The sequence below is a fragment of the Callorhinchus milii genome, unplaced genomic scaffold, assembly GCF_018977255.1.
Source record: "Callorhinchus milii isolate IMCB2004 unplaced genomic scaffold, IMCB_Cmil_1.0 Scaffold7, whole genome shotgun sequence".
NCBI lineage: Eukaryota > Metazoa > Chordata > Chondrichthyes > Chimaeriformes > Callorhinchidae > Callorhinchus > Callorhinchus milii.
In genome coordinates, this window is record NW_024704748.1 from 2574391 (window position 1) to 2595464 (window position 21074).

Below are 21074 nucleotides of genomic sequence, written 5' to 3' on the forward strand. Positions count from 1 at the left end.
TTCGAGACGTCTCAAAGCGCTTCACAGAATATAAAGTGTCGTGACTGGGTATTTTGTGGACGAAACGCTGCAGTTTTCACTTTGTTGATTATTGATCGAGAATGGTTCCTTTGTTAACTTCTAAAATTGGCACTGGGAACATCCAAAGAATCCTACCAAGAGTTATCATGCGCTGTTTGCTAAACAACAACAACTTGCATTTATACAGCACCCTTCGAGCAGCCTAGCGTCAGAGTGCCTGACAGGTGCCGTGTCTGACACCGGGCCCGGGGGGAGGGGGGGGCAGAGGGGAGGGGGGCAGAACAGCTTAGAGATAAAAATTTTAGGAGAAATATATTATTCAAGACAAATATTCGGATTAACCTTTTTTTGTTTCGCAGGCATTAAAAAAAATTAACGTTTTAGTATCGCGCAAGCTATGAAAAGAAGGTCACGGTTCCTGTAAAAAGAAAACCCTAATAAAATAACTTCCGCTGAATATAGTGCGCTGAGCACGTGAGGCAAACGTGATGCCTTGTTAATAATTTTATGCGGTGTGTCAAGGAGGATCCAAAGTGCCACGCAGCTAAACTGCAGTGGAAATATTACTTCCTAAGCTTAGACACCAACAGAAGACACCGACAGACATCCTTAGTCGAAAATCCCGCTGCACCAATCCCAATTAAAAGAAAGGCATTGCTGTTATTCAGAGTGACAAGCGAGTGACGATACCATGGGTTATTCCAGATCCCATCGTCTCGGTGGGGCTGTATCCGTTGACCGCCTCCTTGCCACTCAGTTCAATCATTTGGTGTAGACGGAGTTTCCTGCAGTAGATAGAGGCGGCCTCGGGCTCCAGGGCAATGATCAGCTGCTCCGGGAATTCGGGAGATGCCAAGGCAGCCTGTGGGCACAAGTCAAAGAGGGAGGAGGTCAGTTGCGTGGCAATGGTTGGTAACGTGTTAAGCTGTCTCACCCTGCCACTGCTTAGCTCTCCTCAAATGAAGAACGTTATATAGATGCAAGCGATAATGTATAAAGCGGAGGGACAGAGGGAGAGTGTTCCAGAGTCTCGGGGTGTGGCGGCTGAAAGCGCGGCCACCGATGGTGGAACGGAGGGTATGGGGGACATGCAGGAGGCCGGAGCCAGTCGAGCGGAGGCAGCGGGTTGTGGGTTGGGGTTGGGGTAAGCAGGTCGGAGAGTAGGGAGGTGAAGGGATTTGAAAACGAGTGTGAAAAGAGCCTTTTGAGTGACAGATAGAGAGGAAGCGAGACATGGGGGTGGATTTGGGGAAGTCGTTTCACAGGGTTGGGTGGGGGTGAGGGGGCTGGGGGGGCGAAACGACCAATACCTCAAGCACTGATGGTGGAGCTGAGGGGCGTGCAGGAGAGCGAACCTGAGATCGGGAAGGCGAGGGAGAACGTGAAGGGATTTGGAGGTGAGAGTGAGGGAGACGATGGAGACTGATGAGGACAGGGCGGGGGTTATGGGGGCGGTGGGGGAGGGAAGGGTGAGCGGAGTACAAAACTTTGCATGGCGAAGGGTGCGAGTGGCCTAACTGTGGTTGGTAGAGCTGGGGAGGAGGTCAACAACAACGACAAATTACATTTGTATAGTACCTTTCACGTCAGGAGGAACTCCCAAGGGCATTGGGCAAGCTGATTCCTCAAAGTAGATGCACGCACACACACACACGCACACACACACATGCAAGGACACACACACACACGCCTCTATATAATTGCGCTCGTCTGAAGACAAATAATAATTAATAGTTTTACTGCGTAGCTTTATTCCCTGAAACACAATGTAGCATTTTCTTTCAATGCATCAGTCGCTCTTTTTTGAGACAAAAGCCATGGAGGAGGCTGGAGATATTCTGGCAACCTTTCATACACAGCCTTTGTGTTTCTATACTCCCGAAAAAGGAAGTTTTGTGAAAAAAAAGTCACATTTTTTGTGGCGCTCACGTAAAAGCTTTTGAATCCATTGTCGCGGTTTGGATGCAAGGTTGCCACGCAACCCGTCTTTGTTTTTTCACGAGAACACAACCAAATCGATTCAATTCAATCAACAACACAAACACACACGCACAAAGATGTTACGTTAAAATTAATTATTATTTCAAAAGGTTTCTAACTCTTGCTCATCCGGGACTCATATCAAAAATGGCCACCTTTGTCACTGGGCACAAAACTTGGGATGACTGATTGTTTTTGTTAATAACAATAATAATAATAATAACCTTTGCATTTGATATAGCACCTTATCATGCCTTCGAGACGTCTGAAAGCGCTTCACAGAATATATTGTGAAGTGAATTGACCGTATAGTTTGTGGGCGAAACGCGGCAGTGTCCCACGTTCAGTCATGATTGAGTGACCAAATTATTCTTCGAATTTTTTTTTGAAGGGATTAATGGCATTCCGCCAATCGACTAACAACCAGATTCCTACTCACTGTTTGGTAAACAGAGGCGTGTGGAGTAAGGAAACTTGCCTAAAGTTTCGCCCTGCGAGGCGAGTCCTCTAACCACTGAGCTACAGGACTCCGCAGGACTTGTTATCACTATGTTACCAGGTCACCTCAGTGATGGTGTAACACAAGCGACTCTTAACAGGAGAACTTTTCTGCCATGTCCTGGCCCAATGAGTAACCGATAAGTAACAGTTACTTCACTTGAGCTGATCCAAAAGGCTGAGAAGCTGGTCACTTCAATGCTCCGTGGTTGGATCAACCTTTGCATTGGTTCAGTGTTTTGCTGTGCATAACGTGCTTAGAGTATTAGGAAGCCACCCTCTTTCTTCAATGATGGAGCTTTGTTACACAGCTTCCCCGCATCGTTATTTAAATAAATATTTACACACTCAAGTGTTTTACGGCAATTGCTTAAGAAGTGAAGTGATTGACTGTGCACCCAAACCATAAAGTACATAGCTGATTTATCCGGGTGGCGGGAGGGGGGAATTATCAGCCAGGACACCAGGAGAAACTTCCTTCTGAAACTCTTTTCAGCAGAGCCTCTAGATCTTTTAACGTCAAGGTTGACAGGATCTTGGTAAATCGTGACATCTGAAGGCCCACAATTCTGTCCGTTGCACTGCACCCCCAGCACTGTAGTGGAACGTCAGTCTGGAATATAGGAGTTCAGAAATGTCCCGATATGGGGGCTTGAACCCACCACCTTCTGACTTGGAGGCGAGAGCGCTACTGACTGAGCCAGGCCGGTTCCTGACCTGTTTCGAACCCACCTTGTAAGCCGCATGTCTCATGAATTGCTTCGCTGGTTGTTTCCATATTGCAGGGACAGTGATGACCCATCTGACATCGGCATTGTCAAACTTCGTCCCCGTCTGGTCGCTGAGTTCCTAAAGGTACAACAACAACGATTTCATTATAATGACCCTTGCATTTGACATAGCGCCTTATCACATCATTGAGTGGTCTCAAAGCACTACACGGAACATATTGTAAAGTGAATTGACGGTGCATTTTGTGGGCGAAACATGGCAGACAATTGCGCACGGCAGAGTCCCACAAATAGTCGTGGATTGCGTGACCCAATTTTTTTTGAGGGATTATTACCCCCCCAGAAAGCGATCCACCAATCGACTTAACAACCGGGTTCCTACTTACTGATGGGTAAACAGAGGCGTGTGGAGTAAGGAAACCAGCCAAAGGTTTTGCCCCGTCCAGGATCGAACCCGGGTCCTCTCGCTTGCGAGGCGAGTGCTCCAAACACTGAGCTACAGGACTTGCCTTTCGTGGAGGATGAACGTTTCACAAATGTGATGGGGATCACAGAGTTTGGGAGCAACGGAGTGTTNGTGTGTGTGTGTGTGTGTGTGTGTGAGTGTGTGGGGAGGGGGAGGGGAGTGGGTGGTGTGGGCGGGGGGGGGGTGCAAGGAATTTCTGGGTGTCGATGAAAACCAGAGCCAAAAGAAAAAAAGAGAGGGCTTTGAGTCCTTTGCTCAAAGTGTAAGAGCCATATTTGTGGCTTTAACGGTAAGTTAAAGTGTATTTTAGCATTGATTATGACTCAAAGAAAATCTTCGCTTTCTGAACAGCTACAGAATACTGAATGGCATCTGGCAGCTAATGCGTTTTACTTGTAGTTATTTGTAAAGCTCGAGGCCCTTACGAAGGGGTTCCACGGACTTGGAGCACAGTAAACAGCTTCTATTTATAAACCCGTTTCCTGTGGGCCAGTGGGAGATTACTGGGATATAGAAATGGGAAGATAAAAGGGTAAAGGAACACTTTGTGGCACGAAGGCCAATTGCGGCCACTGAACTGAGTCGCGTACTTCCCCTTATTAGCAAGAGTGCCGGTTACAGTGGGCGGCAGTGAAATCTGGTCCAGAGCAGGAAGTCCCTTGCCAAGTTTGAAAGGCAGTTTTCTTTGACAGGACCCATTGAGTTTATTAACATTCCACACTGGCGGTTAGCACCGCTGCAGTTCCTTTTTGTGCTCTGTGCCAAAAAACCTGAGCCCAGGCTGCTGTGCTGGTGTTGTGTTGTGCTGGTAGGTTGCGTCAGAGCATAGAACAGAGATATACATTGGTGGGAATACATTAGATAATAAAAGTAATGATCCTTGCATTTCATATAGCGCCTTATCGCGTCTTCGAGACGTCTCAAAGCGCTTCACAGGATATACGCTGTAAAGTAAATTGACTGTATAGTTTGTGGGTGAATCGCGGCAGCCAATTGCACACAGCAGCGTCTCACAAACAGTCATGGATTGTAGTTATTATTATTATTATTACTTGTAGGAAAGTATAATAATATATTATCCGAATGCCAAGCAGGCGAATGTTTCTCTGAGGTTATGGATTGCTGACTTACCTGCAGCGCATGGTCTTTGAAGAACTCTAGAGCGAAGGCAAAGATCTCCAGGGCCTTGACCTTTTTCCCATTGGCAGCCTCCAGGTCAGTTTCAATTGTGAGGCTCTGCAGCGGAGGAGGAGGGGTGGTGGATGGGGGAGGAAAGGATTAAAAGAGTTATTTGCCTGCAGTTCCATCAAATCACTAGTGTCTACGCTGCCTAAGAACTGAAACTCTTCCCAAGCTCAGCGAGGTTCCTGCTTACAAAGACATACGCACACAAAATATATAGTCACTACACATTACGGTACATTCTGTGAAGCGCTTTGAGACGTCTTGAAAACGTGATAAGGCGCCGTATCAAATTCAAGGATTAATATTATTATTACTATTATTATTAAAGAGCAATGGCTTTTTTACGGGCGACCGGTATTCTGCTGTTGTGGCTGATTGGTTTGGCCGTGGAGCAGTTAATGGATCTTTTGGTTCTCGAGAGAAATTAACTGTCTTGTGCATTGAAAGGCACTGGGGTACTGATCAGTATATAAAGGGTTAAACGGCATGACACATCCCTACGGAGGCAGGAGGAGGTAGTTGGGGGAGCAATGTCGTCCACCAATGGTGAGGGCAAAGTATGCGCATACACACAGATGCACACACACACAAACAATACACATACACACACAAAACACATAATAATAATCCTAATAATAATAATAACCCTTGCATTTGATATAGCGCTTTTCACGTCGGGAGGACGTCCCAAAGCGCTTCACAGAATATACTGTAAAGTGAATTGACTGTATATTTGTGGGCGAACGCGGCAGCCAATTGCGCACAGCAATGTCCCACAAACAGTCGTAGATTGAAAATGACCAATTTATTATTTTTTGTTTTGGAGGGATTATTATTAGGTGTGTGGAGTAAGGAAACTTGCCCAAGGTTTCGCCCTCTGCCTGGAATTGAACTCAGGTCTCTCGCTTGCAAAGTGAGTGCTCTAATCACTGAGCTACAGGACTCCACATTTTGTCCATCTTTCCTCCCCATTTTGGGAAGACAAGTTTGCAGGGCTATGGGGAGAGAATGGGGGAGTGGGATTGATTTGGAAGCCCTTTTAAAAGAACCGGCACAGACACGATGGGCCGAATGACCTCCATCTGTGCTGTATAATTAATTCTATGATTCTGTGATCTTTCCTCTCTTTCCTCTCCCCTCCCCTTCCAAACCTCCCCTTCCAGAGAATGGGGCAGAATGGCTTAAAACTCGTCCACCGATGGTGAGGGCAAAGTATGCGCATACACACAGATGCACACACACACAGACAATACACATACACACACAAAACACATAACCTACACACACACAAACAGACGCACACACACACGTACACACACACAGACAACACACACACAACACATACACACACACACACACATTACACACACGCACAGACACATACACACAACAAACACAAGATAAACAGAACGAAAGGCACTAGGGTAGAAGGCTGAGATCTACAGGAAAAGTCTCATCAGGAAATGGGAATGTTCCAGACCATGTATCCTGAACAACTGCAAAGGTCAACGATACTAGGCACCACATTTGGCTCAAACCCCTGTGTGTTCGTTCACCTTAGAGCTCGACCAGCCCAGACAGAGAGCAGAAAATGTTTCCTGTTTCTCTGATGACTGATACAGATGCCAAGGGGAAATGAGATTGGGTATTTTCAATCCAGCTCCCAGTAGACACATAGACCACAGCACAAAAGCTATCCATAATTTAGCACTAATTAAGGTCGCTGAAAGGGGTCAGGAGCATTATTACTACAGGAAATTGCTAATGCAGGGGAGTGGTGGGGGCGGGGGGAGTGGGGGGGTGGTGGGGGGTGGGGGGAATGTCTCCTCGGAGCTTCGGTTTTGGGCAAATTATTGGACCTGGGGATCTCCACAGTATTTAATAATGATAATAATAGTCCATGCCTTTGATACAGCGCCTTATCACGTCATTGAGACGTCTCAAAGTGCTTTGCAGAACATACTGTAAAGTGAATTGACTGTGTATATTTTGTGGGCGAAACGCAGCAACCAATTGCACATGGCAGCGTCCCACAAGCAGCCGTGGATTGAGTAACAAAATTTCGGGAGGGATTATTAGCCCCGTAAAGGGTTACGCCAATTGACTAACAACCAGGTTTCCACATACTGCTGGGTAAAGAGGCGTGGGTTTGGAGTAAAGAAATTTGGCTCAGGTTTCGCCCCCGTCAGGGAATTGAACCCGGGTCCTCTCGCATGCAAGGCGAGCGCTCTAACCACTACGCTATGGGACTCCACAGGATCACGAATCTTCGGTAGGAGGAACAGGGGGATCTTGAAGAAAAGGAAGTTGAATTGAATCCCCGCACGCAGGACTGTTTGACATTTGAAGATTGGCAACGTGAGCAACATATTGGAGCCTTGACGAGTGTCTATGGAACAAGGTTAATAATAATAATCCTTGCATTTGATATAGCGCCTTATCACGTCTCCGAGACGTCTCAAAGCGCTTCATAGAATATACTGCAAAGTAAATTGTTTCAATATTTTGCGGGCGAAACGCGGCAGCCAATTGCGCACAGCAGTGTCCCACAAACAGTCGTGGATTGAGTGACCCAAATTATTATTTTTTTGGGAAGATTATTACAACAACAACAATTTGCACTTATATAGCACCTTCTACACAGGGCAGCGTCTTAGAGTGCTTAAAAGACGTCTTATTATCCCCGGAAAAGTGATCCGCCAATCGACTACCAACCGGGTTTGTACTACTACTAGGTAAACAGAGGTGTGGGGAGTCAGATAAGTTGCCCGATGTTCTACCCCACCTGGAAATCGAACCCAGATCCTCTCGCTCGCAAGGCATCTGCTCTAACCGCTGAGCTACAGGACTCCACACCTACCTAATATCTAATAACCCAACAACTTGATTTTTGCTCCATAGCTAACCTTAATAATGGTGAGTCCATTAATCATGCCAAATTAAAGTCTCTTTAGCTGTGGCCGGACTCTCTATGAGCATAACAACTTTTAAGAGAGTAGATAATTATTTGGGGAGGACAAGTTTGCAGGGCTATGGGGAGAGAGCGGGGGAGTGGGGTTGATCAGGGCTATGGGGAGAGAGCGGGGGAGTGGGGTTGATCAGGGCTATGGGGAGAGAGCGGGGGAGTGGGGTTGATCAGGGCTATGGGGAGAGAGCGGGGGAGTGGGGTTGATTTGGAAGCTCTTTTCAAAGAGCCGTCACAGACACGATGGGCCGAATGGCCTTCTTCTGTGCTGTATAATTCTATGATTCTATGATATAGTGACAACTGCCCGCTGGGTTAGCCCTGATAAGAGTACGGGTCGCTGGACGGACTGAGGTCACATTAACGCGTGAACAAACACTGCGGCCATCTTCGCTATCTCTCTCAGCCCAATCCGTGTCTCTGGCCGAAAAAATAAGATTTAGTTACACTTTCAGTCTCAACAGTTGAATCAAAAGCAGATGTTCTGAGAATTGTTCCGTCCCTGAACTTTTCAAGGGGGAGGAGGGAGGGGAACGAGGGGTGGGGGAGAGAAGAATGGGAATAATATTGTAAGAAGTGTTTCCTCCCAGTGACAAGTAGCTGTTTTGCATTCAGCGAACACACGCACACATTCCTTTCCAGGGCACTCGTTCTAACTCACGACTCTTAACGCTCTACCACAAGGCACAAGACAAGGGATTTTGCATTTAAATAGCGACCGCTGTGTGTGTCCGACGATGCTTACGTTTTTTCTTTCTGCCCTTTGACAGCCTTTGCTTAGAAAAGGAAATGAAAGAGGAGAGAAGCGGGGAGCGGAGAGGAGAGGGGAGGAGAGAGGAGGGGAGGGGAGGAGAGGAGAGGGGAGGAGAGGAGAGGAGAGGAGAGAGGAGGGGATGGGAGCGGAAGGGAGAGAGGGGAGGAGAGGGGAGGGGAGAAGAGGGGAGGGGAGAGAGGGGAGGGGAGGAGAGGGGAGGATAGGAGAGGGGGGAAGAGAGGGGAAGGCAGAGAGGAGCAATAAGATAGCAACTTACACTCGACGTGTGCAGCTTCATCTTGAATTTCTCAAAGTACAGCCATTGCTTTGAATCGTTGGGGTCCAGGTCGTGATAGAAGTCTCTGGCTGCGTACCCAAAGCTGTGATAGGTACCCTCTGGCGTCAGGAGGATGGTCGTGGGGGTCTTCTGATTAGATACCCCGGGGTCTCCACCTTCCCATCGTCTGAACAAGAGAGAGAGACGCAAAGCACACCCGCTCAGCCCCATCGTTTCACCCGTCCACAAAATGCAACAGCAACAACAACGACGACGACTTGCATTTATATAGCGGGGTGGTGTCCTGGAGCGCCTAACGCTGGCAGAGTATAAAACCCCCACCCCGAGCCAGGGCGGAGAGGGAGTTGGGGGAAGGTGACCGTAAGCGTGATCAAAAAGGAAGGTCTTTGTGGGGGGACTTGAAAGTGGAGAGGGAGAGAGGGAGGGAGGGAGGGAGGGGGCAAGGCAGAGGGATTGCGGGAGAGACTTCCAGACATTCGGGGCATAGCGGCTGAAGGCACGGCCACCAACGGTGGAGGGGACGAGGGACAAATAGGAGGCCGGAGCCAGCTGAGCGGAGGCAGTGGGTGGAGTGGGGTGGGTAGGGGGTTAAGCAGGTCAGAGAGGTGCCAGGGCACGAAGGGACTTGAAAACGAGAGAGAGGATCTTGAAATCGATCGGTTCGGTGATCGGGAGTCGGTGGAGCCTGGACTAGGACTGGGGTTATGATACACAGTCACTCCATTTTACGGTATATCCTGTGAAGCGCTTTGAGACGTCTCGAAGACGTGATGAGGAGCTATATCAAATGCAAGGATCATTGTTATTATCGGGATGTTGTGAGAATCCTTTTTTTTCATTAAATCGGGAGACAAGCTTCGCCCGCGTCTACGCTCACCTCCCCCCTCGGTCAATTTACCTTACGATATATTCTGTGAAGCGCTTTGAGACGTCTCGAAGACGTGATAAGGCGCTGTATCAAAGGCGAGGATTTTTGGGGGTTATTATTTTATTGATGTACTTATTTCAATTCGATCCCTTTCCACGAGGCAACCTCTCCATTGCACATCCTTCCCGTCAAATGCTTCTGCCGCACTTTGCAGTTGACGCAACAAACAAAACATCCGGCTAATTTCTCACAGTGCAAGAGAACAGATATTTTTAGCTGTTGCTCGATTTCCATCATCCCTTCCCCCACCCCTTCCACTCTCCCATCCTCCTCCTTCCCTCCCAGCCTTTCCTGTTTGAACTTTGTCCGAATGCTACTCGCCCCCCTCTCGCACTGTAACTCTTCCCTGACCTTTCCCATGTAAAGCAAAGTTTTCTTCTAGCTGAATTCCAATAAATCAGCGACACACAGCGAGCTGCTAAAATAAAGCTCTGATGATGTAGCCCAGATGCTTTCACAGAGCTCACATGGTTAAACGGTTACTTAGCATACAAACCCACGGTTAAGGGTGACTTAATATCGTTTAATGTGTTGCTGACCTCTCCTTCGGTCTAATCAGGCTTATTTTGAAATGACGAGACCAAGCTTTCAGCTTCCTTTGGCATAACACTTTCAACAATTTTCTTTCCTGTAGAAAAGGAATCTGACCTCCGCTTTCGCTCCTCTGATTAATTAAGGTGGTTGTTTTCGCTCTGCGATTCGATGTGAGGGCTTTGAAACATTTGTATTCCACTTGAGATTGAAATGGGTGTGGAATTCTGCTTTTGCCCTGTTAACCTGAAAGGAACATCTCATAAACTATATGAAGCAGCCTGTGTTATTCACAAGGCGCTGCATCAAATGTAAGAATTATTATTATGATGAGACATGATTCATTCGCTTTTGGAAGGCACAAAAGCGAAGCAGTCCAGAGATATCTTTAACGTGGGGGAGGAGGCTTTGTGCTTGCCCCGAAAATTTCTTATTCATTCTCGTTCCCAAGACTCTGTTATTTTCTGAGAAGCAGCCAGAAAACCGGCAGTGCCTCTGCATTGCAGTACTTACCTCATAATGTGAATTGACTCGGAGTCCCTGGTGAAGCTGTACGCATACCCACTGGAAGTGGTGCCAAAATCAATAGCGATGACCACAACATACGCCTGATGCAAGGACACGGCTTGATCAGAGTCTTTCTGTAAGAATAAAGCGGTGAAATAAAGTCTTTTAGGATTGCCGTTTGTAACGCGGAACAATAGCTAGTTTATGGGTGGGTTGGTAACCAGAGGACACAGATTTATTAAGATAGTTGTCCAAAGAACCAACGGTTGGGGATTTTTTTTTCACACAGCGAGTTGTTTGGATCTGGAATGCATTGCCTGAAAGGGTGTTGGAAGCCGATTTGATAACAACTTTCAAGAGAGAAGCAGATAGATATTTGGGGAGGACAAGTTTGCAGGGCTACGGGGAGAGAGCGGGGGAGTGGGGTTGATTTGGAAGCTCTTTTCAAAGAGCCGGCACAGACACGATGGGCCGAATGGCCTCCTTCTGTACTGTAGAATTCTATGATTTTATATTACGGTTAACGTTCTCCTTATGACCCAACTTGTAACTATCCTCCTGGCAGAGGAGTATGGATAATAATAATAATAATCCTTGTATTTGATATAGCGCCACTCAGTGGCTGTTTGTGTCACGTTGCTTGAACATTTCGCCCATAAAATACAGTCACTTACACCTTATAGTATATAGTATATGAAGCGTTTTAGACTTCTTGACAACTATTATCAGATGGAAGAATTGTCATGATACCCAATAAATTACATCTGATTAATGAAGATTATATTAATATCTGTTTATATTATATATTCCATCCCTGAAGCTGTTCTGTCTCATTACATTAGGTTAAGATACCATAAACTATAATATTCACGTTGTCATTAACATCCTCATTAAGACCATGATCCTGACAACTAATAATTATCTACTGACTCAAAACTTGAGACAGTGAAACTTAACAATGAATGCGATGTGCAGGAGAAAGTCATGTAACTGCTTACCGTAGAGATTGAGGGACTGAGTGGGGTGATCCCAGGATCGCCCAAGCTCTTAGCTGGAGATGAGAAAGCTGAAGAGACATTATCTGGCGAGAGATAAACATCAATAGGTTGACATTTGGTTCGTAAACCGCAGGTATTTGAAAGTGAAACCAGCAGGTAAAACTTTAGCAACAACGCGAACGGCCACAATGTGCACTTACAAAGCAGCTTTCGCGTAGATTCTGCAGCCCCGAATCAGCTGGTTCCACACATGGAAAACCGTCACTATGCTTAAGACTCGTCCGAGTGTTTTACACGTTCAGTCTGGTATGGATACTCTTAAGCATAGAAGTGACTGTATTGCCCACAGGGCAAAACCTTAGGCAAGTTTCCTTACTCCACACGCTTCTGTTTGCCCAGCAGTAAGCAGGAACCCGGTCGTTAGTCGATTGGCGGATTGCTTTTCCGGGGGTAATAATCCCTCCAAGAAATTTAATTATAAAAATGTGTTCACTCGATCCATGACTCTTTGTGGGGACTCTGCTGTGCACAATGTTTCGCCCACAAAATACACATTCAATTCACTTTACGATATATCCTGTGTAGCGCTTTGAGACGTCTCGAAGGCGTAATAAGGAACGATATCAAATGCAAGGATTATTATTATTATTGGAAGCCCCCGTTAACTGAATGCCCCTCCAAATCCTGCTGATGAGCCTGGCTCGCTGGGGTATCATCAACAGTTCCTTGGAGTATTGTGATCCACCTGGCTCAGGTAGCACGAGCGCTACAGACGACTGACTCGATTCCGATTTGCCAGTCCATTTATCAGCCTCATCACAATTGCGAACCAAAGTTGTTCATTTCAATGCCGGGGTTTCTGCACTGGGTTGATAGCTGTGACCAGCGGATTGAGAAAGGGAGGTTCCTCCAAGCTGCTTTCCGGTTTCATATTTCACTTGGAAGCCAGCGAATAGTTTATTATTTCTCGTCAGTTTCCTCTCAACTGAGCCCTGGACTGGACAACCACGGTGCTTTGCAATCGAGAGTGTTGACACGTAACAAGCGAGCGGATGTTTCCCGCTGTGTAAGGACACTGTACAACAACAACTTTCATTTGTACAGCATTTTTCATGCGGGGTGGCATCTCGGAGCGCTTGGTGGAACTGGAGAGCTTTAAAGCGTCCAAAATCTCTGTTTTTTTTTATTATTAATCCGTTTCTAACAGCAATGGGCAGCCACAACTGTTAAGTTTCTTTGGTGTCAGCCTAGCTCGGTCGGTAGCACTCTCTCGCCTCTGTGTCTGACGGTCATGGGTTCAAGCCCCACATCGGGACTTTTAATTTGCATCCCCTAAGATGACGTTCCATTGCAGTGCAGGGAGTGTGTTTCATTGCCAGAGGTGCCGTCCTTTGGATGAGATGCGTAACTGGGGTTGCGTCCGCCTGCTCAGGTGGACATTAATAATCCCGTGGCAAAGAGTAGAAAGTTTTTTTCCCGGTGTGCTAGCAACAATCCCCCGGATAAAATTGATTGTACAGTTCCTGGCTGTTTAGGGGACAATGCTGTGCGTAAATTAATTACCGCGCTCACCTGCAAATACACAGTCACTACACTTTACAGTAAATCCTGTGAAGCGCTTCGAGATGCCCACCTGACGTAAAAGGCGCTATATCAAATGCACATATCAAATGACTATTTATTATTCAACTCCTTTGTGCGCATTTGTCTCTCATTGTGCCCTTAGCTTGGAAAATGAACCACTGTACCACTGGCTTCAAATATTATGATCCAACTCTGCAAAGAAAAAGAGGGGAATAATGGGGCTCACACAGCACTGTCAGCTCCTAACGGGGATACGGGCCAATGTGGTAAGTCTTGAGGCAGCCTTGGAAAGTGCGTCGGAGGGGGACGAGTCGGAGGGGCTCCAGGATGGAGTTTCAGAGAGAGGGAGCAAAATGGCTAAACGCCCACCCGCTGATGGAGGGGTGGAGAGAGCAGGGGGCCAGATGCAGGCTGGTGTTCGCTGATTGACGTAGTAGTTAATTGGTCCATACCCTCGTTCCATATAGAATAACAGACATTGTGGCAGTGCTTCAAGGCTAGAAGTTAATCTCCAAACAATCTCCAAGTCCAAACAATGCCACGGAGTTCACAAGTGGGGCTTAACCAGAAATGAACAGCTGATCCAAGACTGTAGCAATATCCCTCTGTGTCTCTCCTGCTGATCACTGCCTCACACCCCAACTCATGTTACATCCCCACGTCTGACAAGCTAATTCCTGCTCCCTTTCACATAGGCTCTCTTCGTCCATTGCATTTGCTTATTAGACCTTTGACTCCTTCGGAATAACCAATGAATCAATAACCAATGTCATTGAGAAAGATAGGCAACTCAATAATATGTTAACCATGGGGCTGACATTTTTTTGAAGGAAAACTCTAATGCAGTATATATAATAATAATGATAATAATAATCCTTGCATTTGATATAGCACCTTATCATGTATTCTAGATGTCTTAAAATCGCTTCACAGAATACTCTGTAAAGTGAATTGACTGTATATTTTGTGGGCGATGTAGCTGTAGTGTATGACAAATCTCTGCATTTGCTCTCGAATTGCCTTGAACTGGGGCTCTAACATACGAGATTTGCTTTGGCTCAGCATCCAGTGAACGTTTACTGCATTTGTATTCATAATAATAATAGCCCTTACATTTGACACAGCAACTTTCGCATCAGGAGGACTTCTCAAAAAGCGCTTCACAAGATATCCTCTGAAGTGTAGTGACCATGTATCTTCTGAGTGAACCCGGCAACCGATTTACACACAGCAATGTTCTGGCGCTGAACCAAACGCAAATTATTTGCTAGGAATCCAGCAGTGTTTCTGTAAGAGACCGGCGTTCAACCTGTACCCAGTGCTTTCAGTTTCAGAAGCTTTGTTCTTCAGGAGCATTTCCAGAACTGTCAAGAATAATTGGCGTAACCTTGGATCAAATCACCCATCCGAAGAACAAACCTCCGAGCAGTTTACAAACTTCCTCTGGGATTCCCCTCCTCGACAACTATTATTTCATTGTGTTTGGAATGCACTAGTGAAATTACCCAACATATTTGAAATGCTCAATGGTTTTTTTATTGTGGAGTCCTGCAGCTCAGTGGTTAGAGCACTCACCTCACAAGCGAGAGGACCTGGGTTTGATTCCCGGGCAGGGCAAAACGTTGGGCAAGTTTCCTTACTCCACACGCCTCTGTTTACTTAGCAGTAAGTAGGAACCCGGTTGTTAGTCGATTGGCAGTTCGTTTTTCCGAGGGTAATAATCCCTTTAAAAAAAATTGTTCACTCAAATCCACAACTGTTTGTGCGACGCTGCTGTGTGCAATTGGCTGCCGGGTTTAGCCCACAAAGTATACAGTCAATTCACTTTACAGTATATTCTGTGAAGCGTTTTGAGACGTCTCGAAGACGTGATAAGGCGCTATATCAAACGCAAGGATTGTTATTATTAGTAGTAAGTTTGGATACCTTGTTCTGAGAGAGATTCATAGAACTGGGTTAGAGTTTGTATGTGATAGAATTTGGTTGCAATGGAGCATAACAGTGATATTTTACGAAATTGGGGATCTAAGTTATGGTATTTCTTAACAATTTCCTTAATAATGTGAAATTGTAGAATTTCTGAAACATCGAACGTACTGAAGAATGCACATTCAGTGTTTACAAATATAATTATCCATTTCTTGTCAAGAAATCTGTTTAAAAACATAGACCCCAGTATGTGGATTTATTACTACTACTAATAATAATAATGCTTGCATTCACATCTTCGAGACGTCTCAAAGCGCTTCACAGAATACACTGTAAAATGAATTGACTGTATATTTTGTGGGCGAAACGCGGCAGCCAATTGCGCACAGCAGCGTCCGGGAATCAAACCCAGGTCTATTGCTTGTGAGGCGAGTTAATCACTAAATAATCCTTGCATTTGATGAAGCAGCTTTCATGTTAGGAGGTCGTTTCAAAAACGCTTCACAGGATTTACTGTAAAGTGCAGTGACTGTGTATTTCGTAAGGCACGTATTTATATTAGCGAATGCCTACGTTTTACAACTGTGGTCATATCTGATTATTCGTGTCCCACAATGTAATCTGCACTGCTTCTTGTTAAAGCTGTTAGAACAACAAACAATCATGTTCAGATTTATTTACGATAAAGCTGGTAAAGCTTAACGCCTTGAATTTTCTGAACTGGCACTTTTCCTGAACAGTGTGGGAGCAGAGGGGGCGGTGAGAAGGGATGGGGATTGACAGATTCTTAACAGAACAGACTCCTTTATTCCATTCAATGTAGCTTTGGGCTGGTGGACTTTGTTCAATCTATAATTAGATTACTTAAGATCGCTGTCATTTATAAATGGATTTGTGGCCTTCTCTTTCATTTGAGTAGCTTGAGCAGTTGTAAGAGAATAGACAGAGAGCACTTTCCTTCTTTCTTTCTTTCTTTCTTTCTTTCTTTCGTTCTTTCGTTGGCTGCTGCCATCAAACAACCTGTCTGGAAATTCAGTAGGTCGGTCGATAATAAAGTCTGCATCAGGATTTTGCTTTAGTGCAATATGTCTTGTCTCGCGATTCCTGGATCTCTTGCCAATCGAAGGTGCATCCACTTTTGTTGCACACTTTGGCATAGTTTTGCTTTCAAGACATCGTTGGGGTGGGGGCAGGGGGTTACGGAGGGAGGGATTCAGCATTTAGAAATTGTGCTATTAAGCCTCCCAAATCTTTACCTAGCAAAAACAACCTGAGATGCATTAATGCCCAAAGATTTTATTAGAAAATTAGTCACTTGTTTCATGGCTGTTTGTGGGGATATTGCTGTGCTTAATTATCCTACCACGTTCGCCTATAAATACACAGTCACTCCATTTCACAGCAATTCCTGGGAAGCGCTTTGAGACGTCCTTGAGTTTGCCTTCCACTCTAGGAGCACGCCTCGAAGCATTTTGCAGGATTTTACTGCAAAGTGTAGTGATTTTGTATGTTGTAGGTGAAAACGGCAGCCAATTTGCACACAGCAATGTCCCACAAACAGCCACAAAGTAAACAATGCATTTTATTTGGGGGATTGTCGCCAGGGCACCAGGAGAAACTCCCTTCTCTTTCCAAGTGGTGGCCTCGGCAGTCCAATTCCTTAGCTAGGTGGGTCTGCAGTATTCCAGGGCACTGCTGATGACAACAACTTGGATTTATATAGCGCCCTCCACGCCGGAAGGCGTCTCAGAGCACTTCACAGTAACGGATCCCGGGGCCGAGCCATGGGGAGGAAGGTGACCAAAGCACAGCCCAGCCTGGCTCATCGGCAGGACCTGGAAAGGCAGACCAGTCACTGGGGGCAGGGAATCATCCCACTCAGCTCCTGTGAACCTTGCAAGCCAAAGTCCTAACGGGTAGGGCAGTCCTAGCTGGACAAGCAGCAGGAAAGCTGGCCAGACAGTGATATCAATGGCTAGCTATGCGGTTTTAGCTGGTTAGACTCCAGCCGTTACCCCAACCCACACTCTGGGTCCCCCCAAGCCTTGGCTCTTGCCAACCCGAGCCTAATACTTTCTGGAATTAGGTAAGCAGGATGCATCCCTCTCGGGATAGAGAGAGAAAGCATTCCACCCCAACAATCCATCTCTGGGATTTCCATGTGGAGATGGGATGCATGGAAATCTCAGCTTGATTTGGATACTCTTAAGCATTGGTGATGGGTTTCGGCATATGTCAGACACCCGGCTGGGGGGGGAAAAAAAAGTAGTGCCATGGTGTCTTTAAAATCGACTTAAACAAGCAGACGGTACCCCATTTGAAGAGCGGCACCTCCAACAACACGACATCCCCCCAGCATTGCAATGTAATGTCAGCCTAGACCATGCGAGTTTAAACTTCCCACAACCTTCCAACTCCAGAGGCAAGATTGCTACCAACTGAGTCAGACTCACATTTAACAGCTTATAGTTTTAACAAATAATAGCGACATTCATAGCACAATGAACTCAGGCTCTCGGTATCGTTCCCCGGGGGTTACAAAACAACTCGCTGAGCAGAAGACGTCACATAGGGTTGACTGGGGTGAATGGTCTCCTTTCTGTGCTGAAAGTATCTGTGTGTTTTTTGTGCGTAGGCAAGATGCACTATTTCCCTCTGACCCTCTCCATGAAGTTAAAATCCAGACCACTGCAGTAAGAGTCACGTGGCACAACAAGTACCCTGCAGAATGAGTCACATAGTGCAGGACGGGAGAGCTGCCAGGGAAATTCAATGCTGAATTGCTTCTGTAATGCAGTAACTCCTGTACCTGTTACACTGCACAACACACACAGGTTTCCAGACATCAATCAGCGCACTGCTGGAGTCCTGCTGCTCAGCGATTAGAGCACTCGCCTCGCAAGCGCGAGGACCTGGGTTCGATTCCCGGCAAGGCGAAAAGTTAGACAAGTTTCCTTATTCCACGCACCCGCACACGCCTCTGTTTACCCTGCAGTCTGTAGGAACCCGGTTGTTAGTCGACTGGCAGATCGCTTTTCCAGGGGTAGTAATTTCACAGAGTTTCCAGTCAATTCATTTTACAGTATATTCTGTGAAGCGCTTTGAGACGTCTCGAAGACATGATAAGGCGCTATATCAAATGCAGGCATTAGTATTATTATTAGTATTGTTGCAGGGTTCAGATGATGCTGATAAACTACACGCGTCTTACAGCACAAGAAGCAGTGGCGGGAGCCAGGAGCCTATCAACAACAACAAATTACCTTTGTATCGCACCTTTCACCTCAGGAGGATCTCCCAAGTTGCTGGACAGTCAGGGATTCGCACTCAAGCTGGTGGTTGGGATCGGGGAGGGATGGGGTGCGGGGAGAGTAGGAGAAGGAGGGTGACCGGAGGCATGGTCGAAGAGGAGGGTCTTGAAGGTGCTTGGGAACCATTCACAGACGCCCTCAGGAAATTTCCTGATTTTCCATGTGAATTTCTATGGCTCTATGACTGTGCAGAAGCAAGACTTCTTCTGGTGGAGTTGAAAAGCCTGTAAAGAACTGTGCAATACTATTATTTGGTGATTTTCTACTTCTTTTTATTGCTGGTTTGAAGCTATAAAAATAATAATCCTTGCATTTGATCTCGTGGAGTCCTGTAGCTCAGTGGTTAGAGCACTCGCTTGCAAGCGAGAGACCCGAGTTCAATTCCAGGCAGAGGGCGAAACCTTGGGCAAGTTTCCTTACTCCACACAGAGCCTAATAATAATCCCTCCAAAACCAAAAACAATAATAAATTGGTCATTTTCAATCTACGACTGTTTGTGGGACATTGTTGTGCGCAATTGGCTGCCACGTTCGCCCACAAATATGCAGTCAATTCACTTTACAGTGTGTTCTGTGAAGCGCTTTGGGACATCCTCCCGACGTGAAAAGCGCTATATCAAATGCAAGGATTATTATTATTATAGCGCCTTATCACGTCTTAGAGATGTCTCAAAGCTCTTCACAGAATATACTGTAAAGTGGAGTGACTGTATGTTTTGTGGGGGAAGTTCCATTTTATCAGCCAGTACATGACAATAATATTTCACATTGTCCCTTGCAAGATTATTTCCTTTTCCCAGTGAGAAGTAGCCTTATTTTGTGATTTAAATAGCATGTGTACATTGCTGAGATTCCAGTCATATATTTGGAGGTCTGAACTGCCAGATATATCCCACCGCAGCTGTTTAACTGCAGCTTTGTTAATCGCTGTTGGACATTTGGTTAAATATCTGAAGTCAGACTCTGCCACTGTTAAGCGCTCTGAGACGCTATCCTGCGTGGAGAGCACTATATAAGTGTATAAGTCAGGAATATCTCATGGTCTATATAAGTGTTGAAGCCAGGAATATCTCACAGTTGTAGTCTCAAGAGCATTGTATTAAAATGTACGAATGTGCAGGATTTTGGAACACAGCCTTATGTTATGATAACCTCCTTCCAAATTAAGACTGTTTTCCAACATCCAACACAATCTTACATTTTAAGACAACAGGAAAATAACACAAAAAAACGATCTTTGCATCTAATCTCTTTGCAGCAAACGAAATTAAAAATACCCTTTTCTGTTCCTGGTTTTTGACAAGACACAGACTTCAATATTGTGCTTCTGCATAAAAGTACCATCGTAATTATTGTGAATGTGGAGCGGGGTCTGAAATGCAAATTGGTATAATTGCCCATAGTTTAACTGCACACAGATGCCCTGAATCAGGTAATTCACCATCAATAAAAAGCATTAGGGTTGATTTGCAACGGTTTCGTTAGCTAATATCCCAACAGAGCCAGTGTAGCATTAGTTATGAATGTTTCGAGATATATGGTGAAAACTGACAGGGTCTGGCACAGAGCTTGGGGTTAGCGGCAGTATCTCCTTTTCCATGGGATCGTGCACAAAGTTTGAAAGCTCTGGGACTAAGTTTCTCTCTGTCGGAACACAATGATATCACTGTTTGATCACTGCACTAATAGGCTGACCTGACTCACAGGGTGATATTTAAATCTCACCTCTAACCTTTTGGACTCAACAATTGGCTGCAATGTCATGATGGCCTTCAACTGATCCTTAATCATTACCCCTTTCTCCTACTTATCCTGAGCGTGCCCCTGAATCCTCATCCCGGGACTGAGCAACCTGTGCGTTATGCGTTGGTTAATTGTTCGTAAGAATCCTTGCCGTTTTCTGATAACACCGCTAACATTGAAAAGCCCCAAAGTATTTTGCATAGGAATGCTGTCGAGTGTCGTGACCGTACCTTCTGCCTGGATCTCCCTCCCTCACTCCCTCCACTCATTCAAGGCCAGTTTCAAAACATACCTTTTTGACCGTGCTTTCGGTCATCTTTCCCCCTTCCGCCTCCTCAAGCCCTCAACCCATAAGCCCAGCTCGGGTGCCCAGCCGGTGTTGTCAAGTGCTTTGAGATGTCCTCCCGACGTGAAACGTGCTGAGTTAAATATGCTGTACACAAATTGCATTGCATTGTGCAGCTGAGGCAATAATGGTGCACAACAACTCCTGGTGCCATTGTTTTCCATTCCCTGCTTTTCACCAGTCACTCGGTGCTAACGTATTATTAACCTGTTGAACTGAAAGGATGATCCGCCATTTCTGCTGCACGCCAACAGTGTCGTAATAATCCTATCATTTGATACAGCGCCTGATCACGTCTT

At 45.9% G+C, this 21074-nt stretch overlaps 1 protein-coding gene across 2 annotated transcripts in view; it reads right to left on the reverse strand.

Moving 5' to 3' along the window:
- The window catches only part of hspa12a (heat shock protein 12A), a 41652-nt gene that overhangs the window by 8404 nt on the left and 12174 nt on the right, over positions 1 to 21074 (reverse strand). For both annotated transcript variants that reach the window (XM_042337091.1, XM_042337090.1), the window contains exons 2-7: positions 11863 to 11945; positions 10871 to 10998; positions 8878 to 9064; positions 4828 to 4932; positions 3232 to 3348; positions 712 to 883 (exon numbers count right to left, since the gene is read on the reverse strand). In XM_042337091.1, coding sequence (XP_042193025.1) covers positions 712 to 883; positions 3232 to 3348; positions 4828 to 4932; positions 8878 to 9064; positions 10871 to 10998; positions 11863 to 11945 — 792 coding nt within the window. The remainder of the gene's footprint in view (positions 1 to 711; positions 884 to 3231; positions 3349 to 4827; positions 4933 to 8877; positions 9065 to 10870; positions 10999 to 11862; positions 11946 to 21074) is intronic.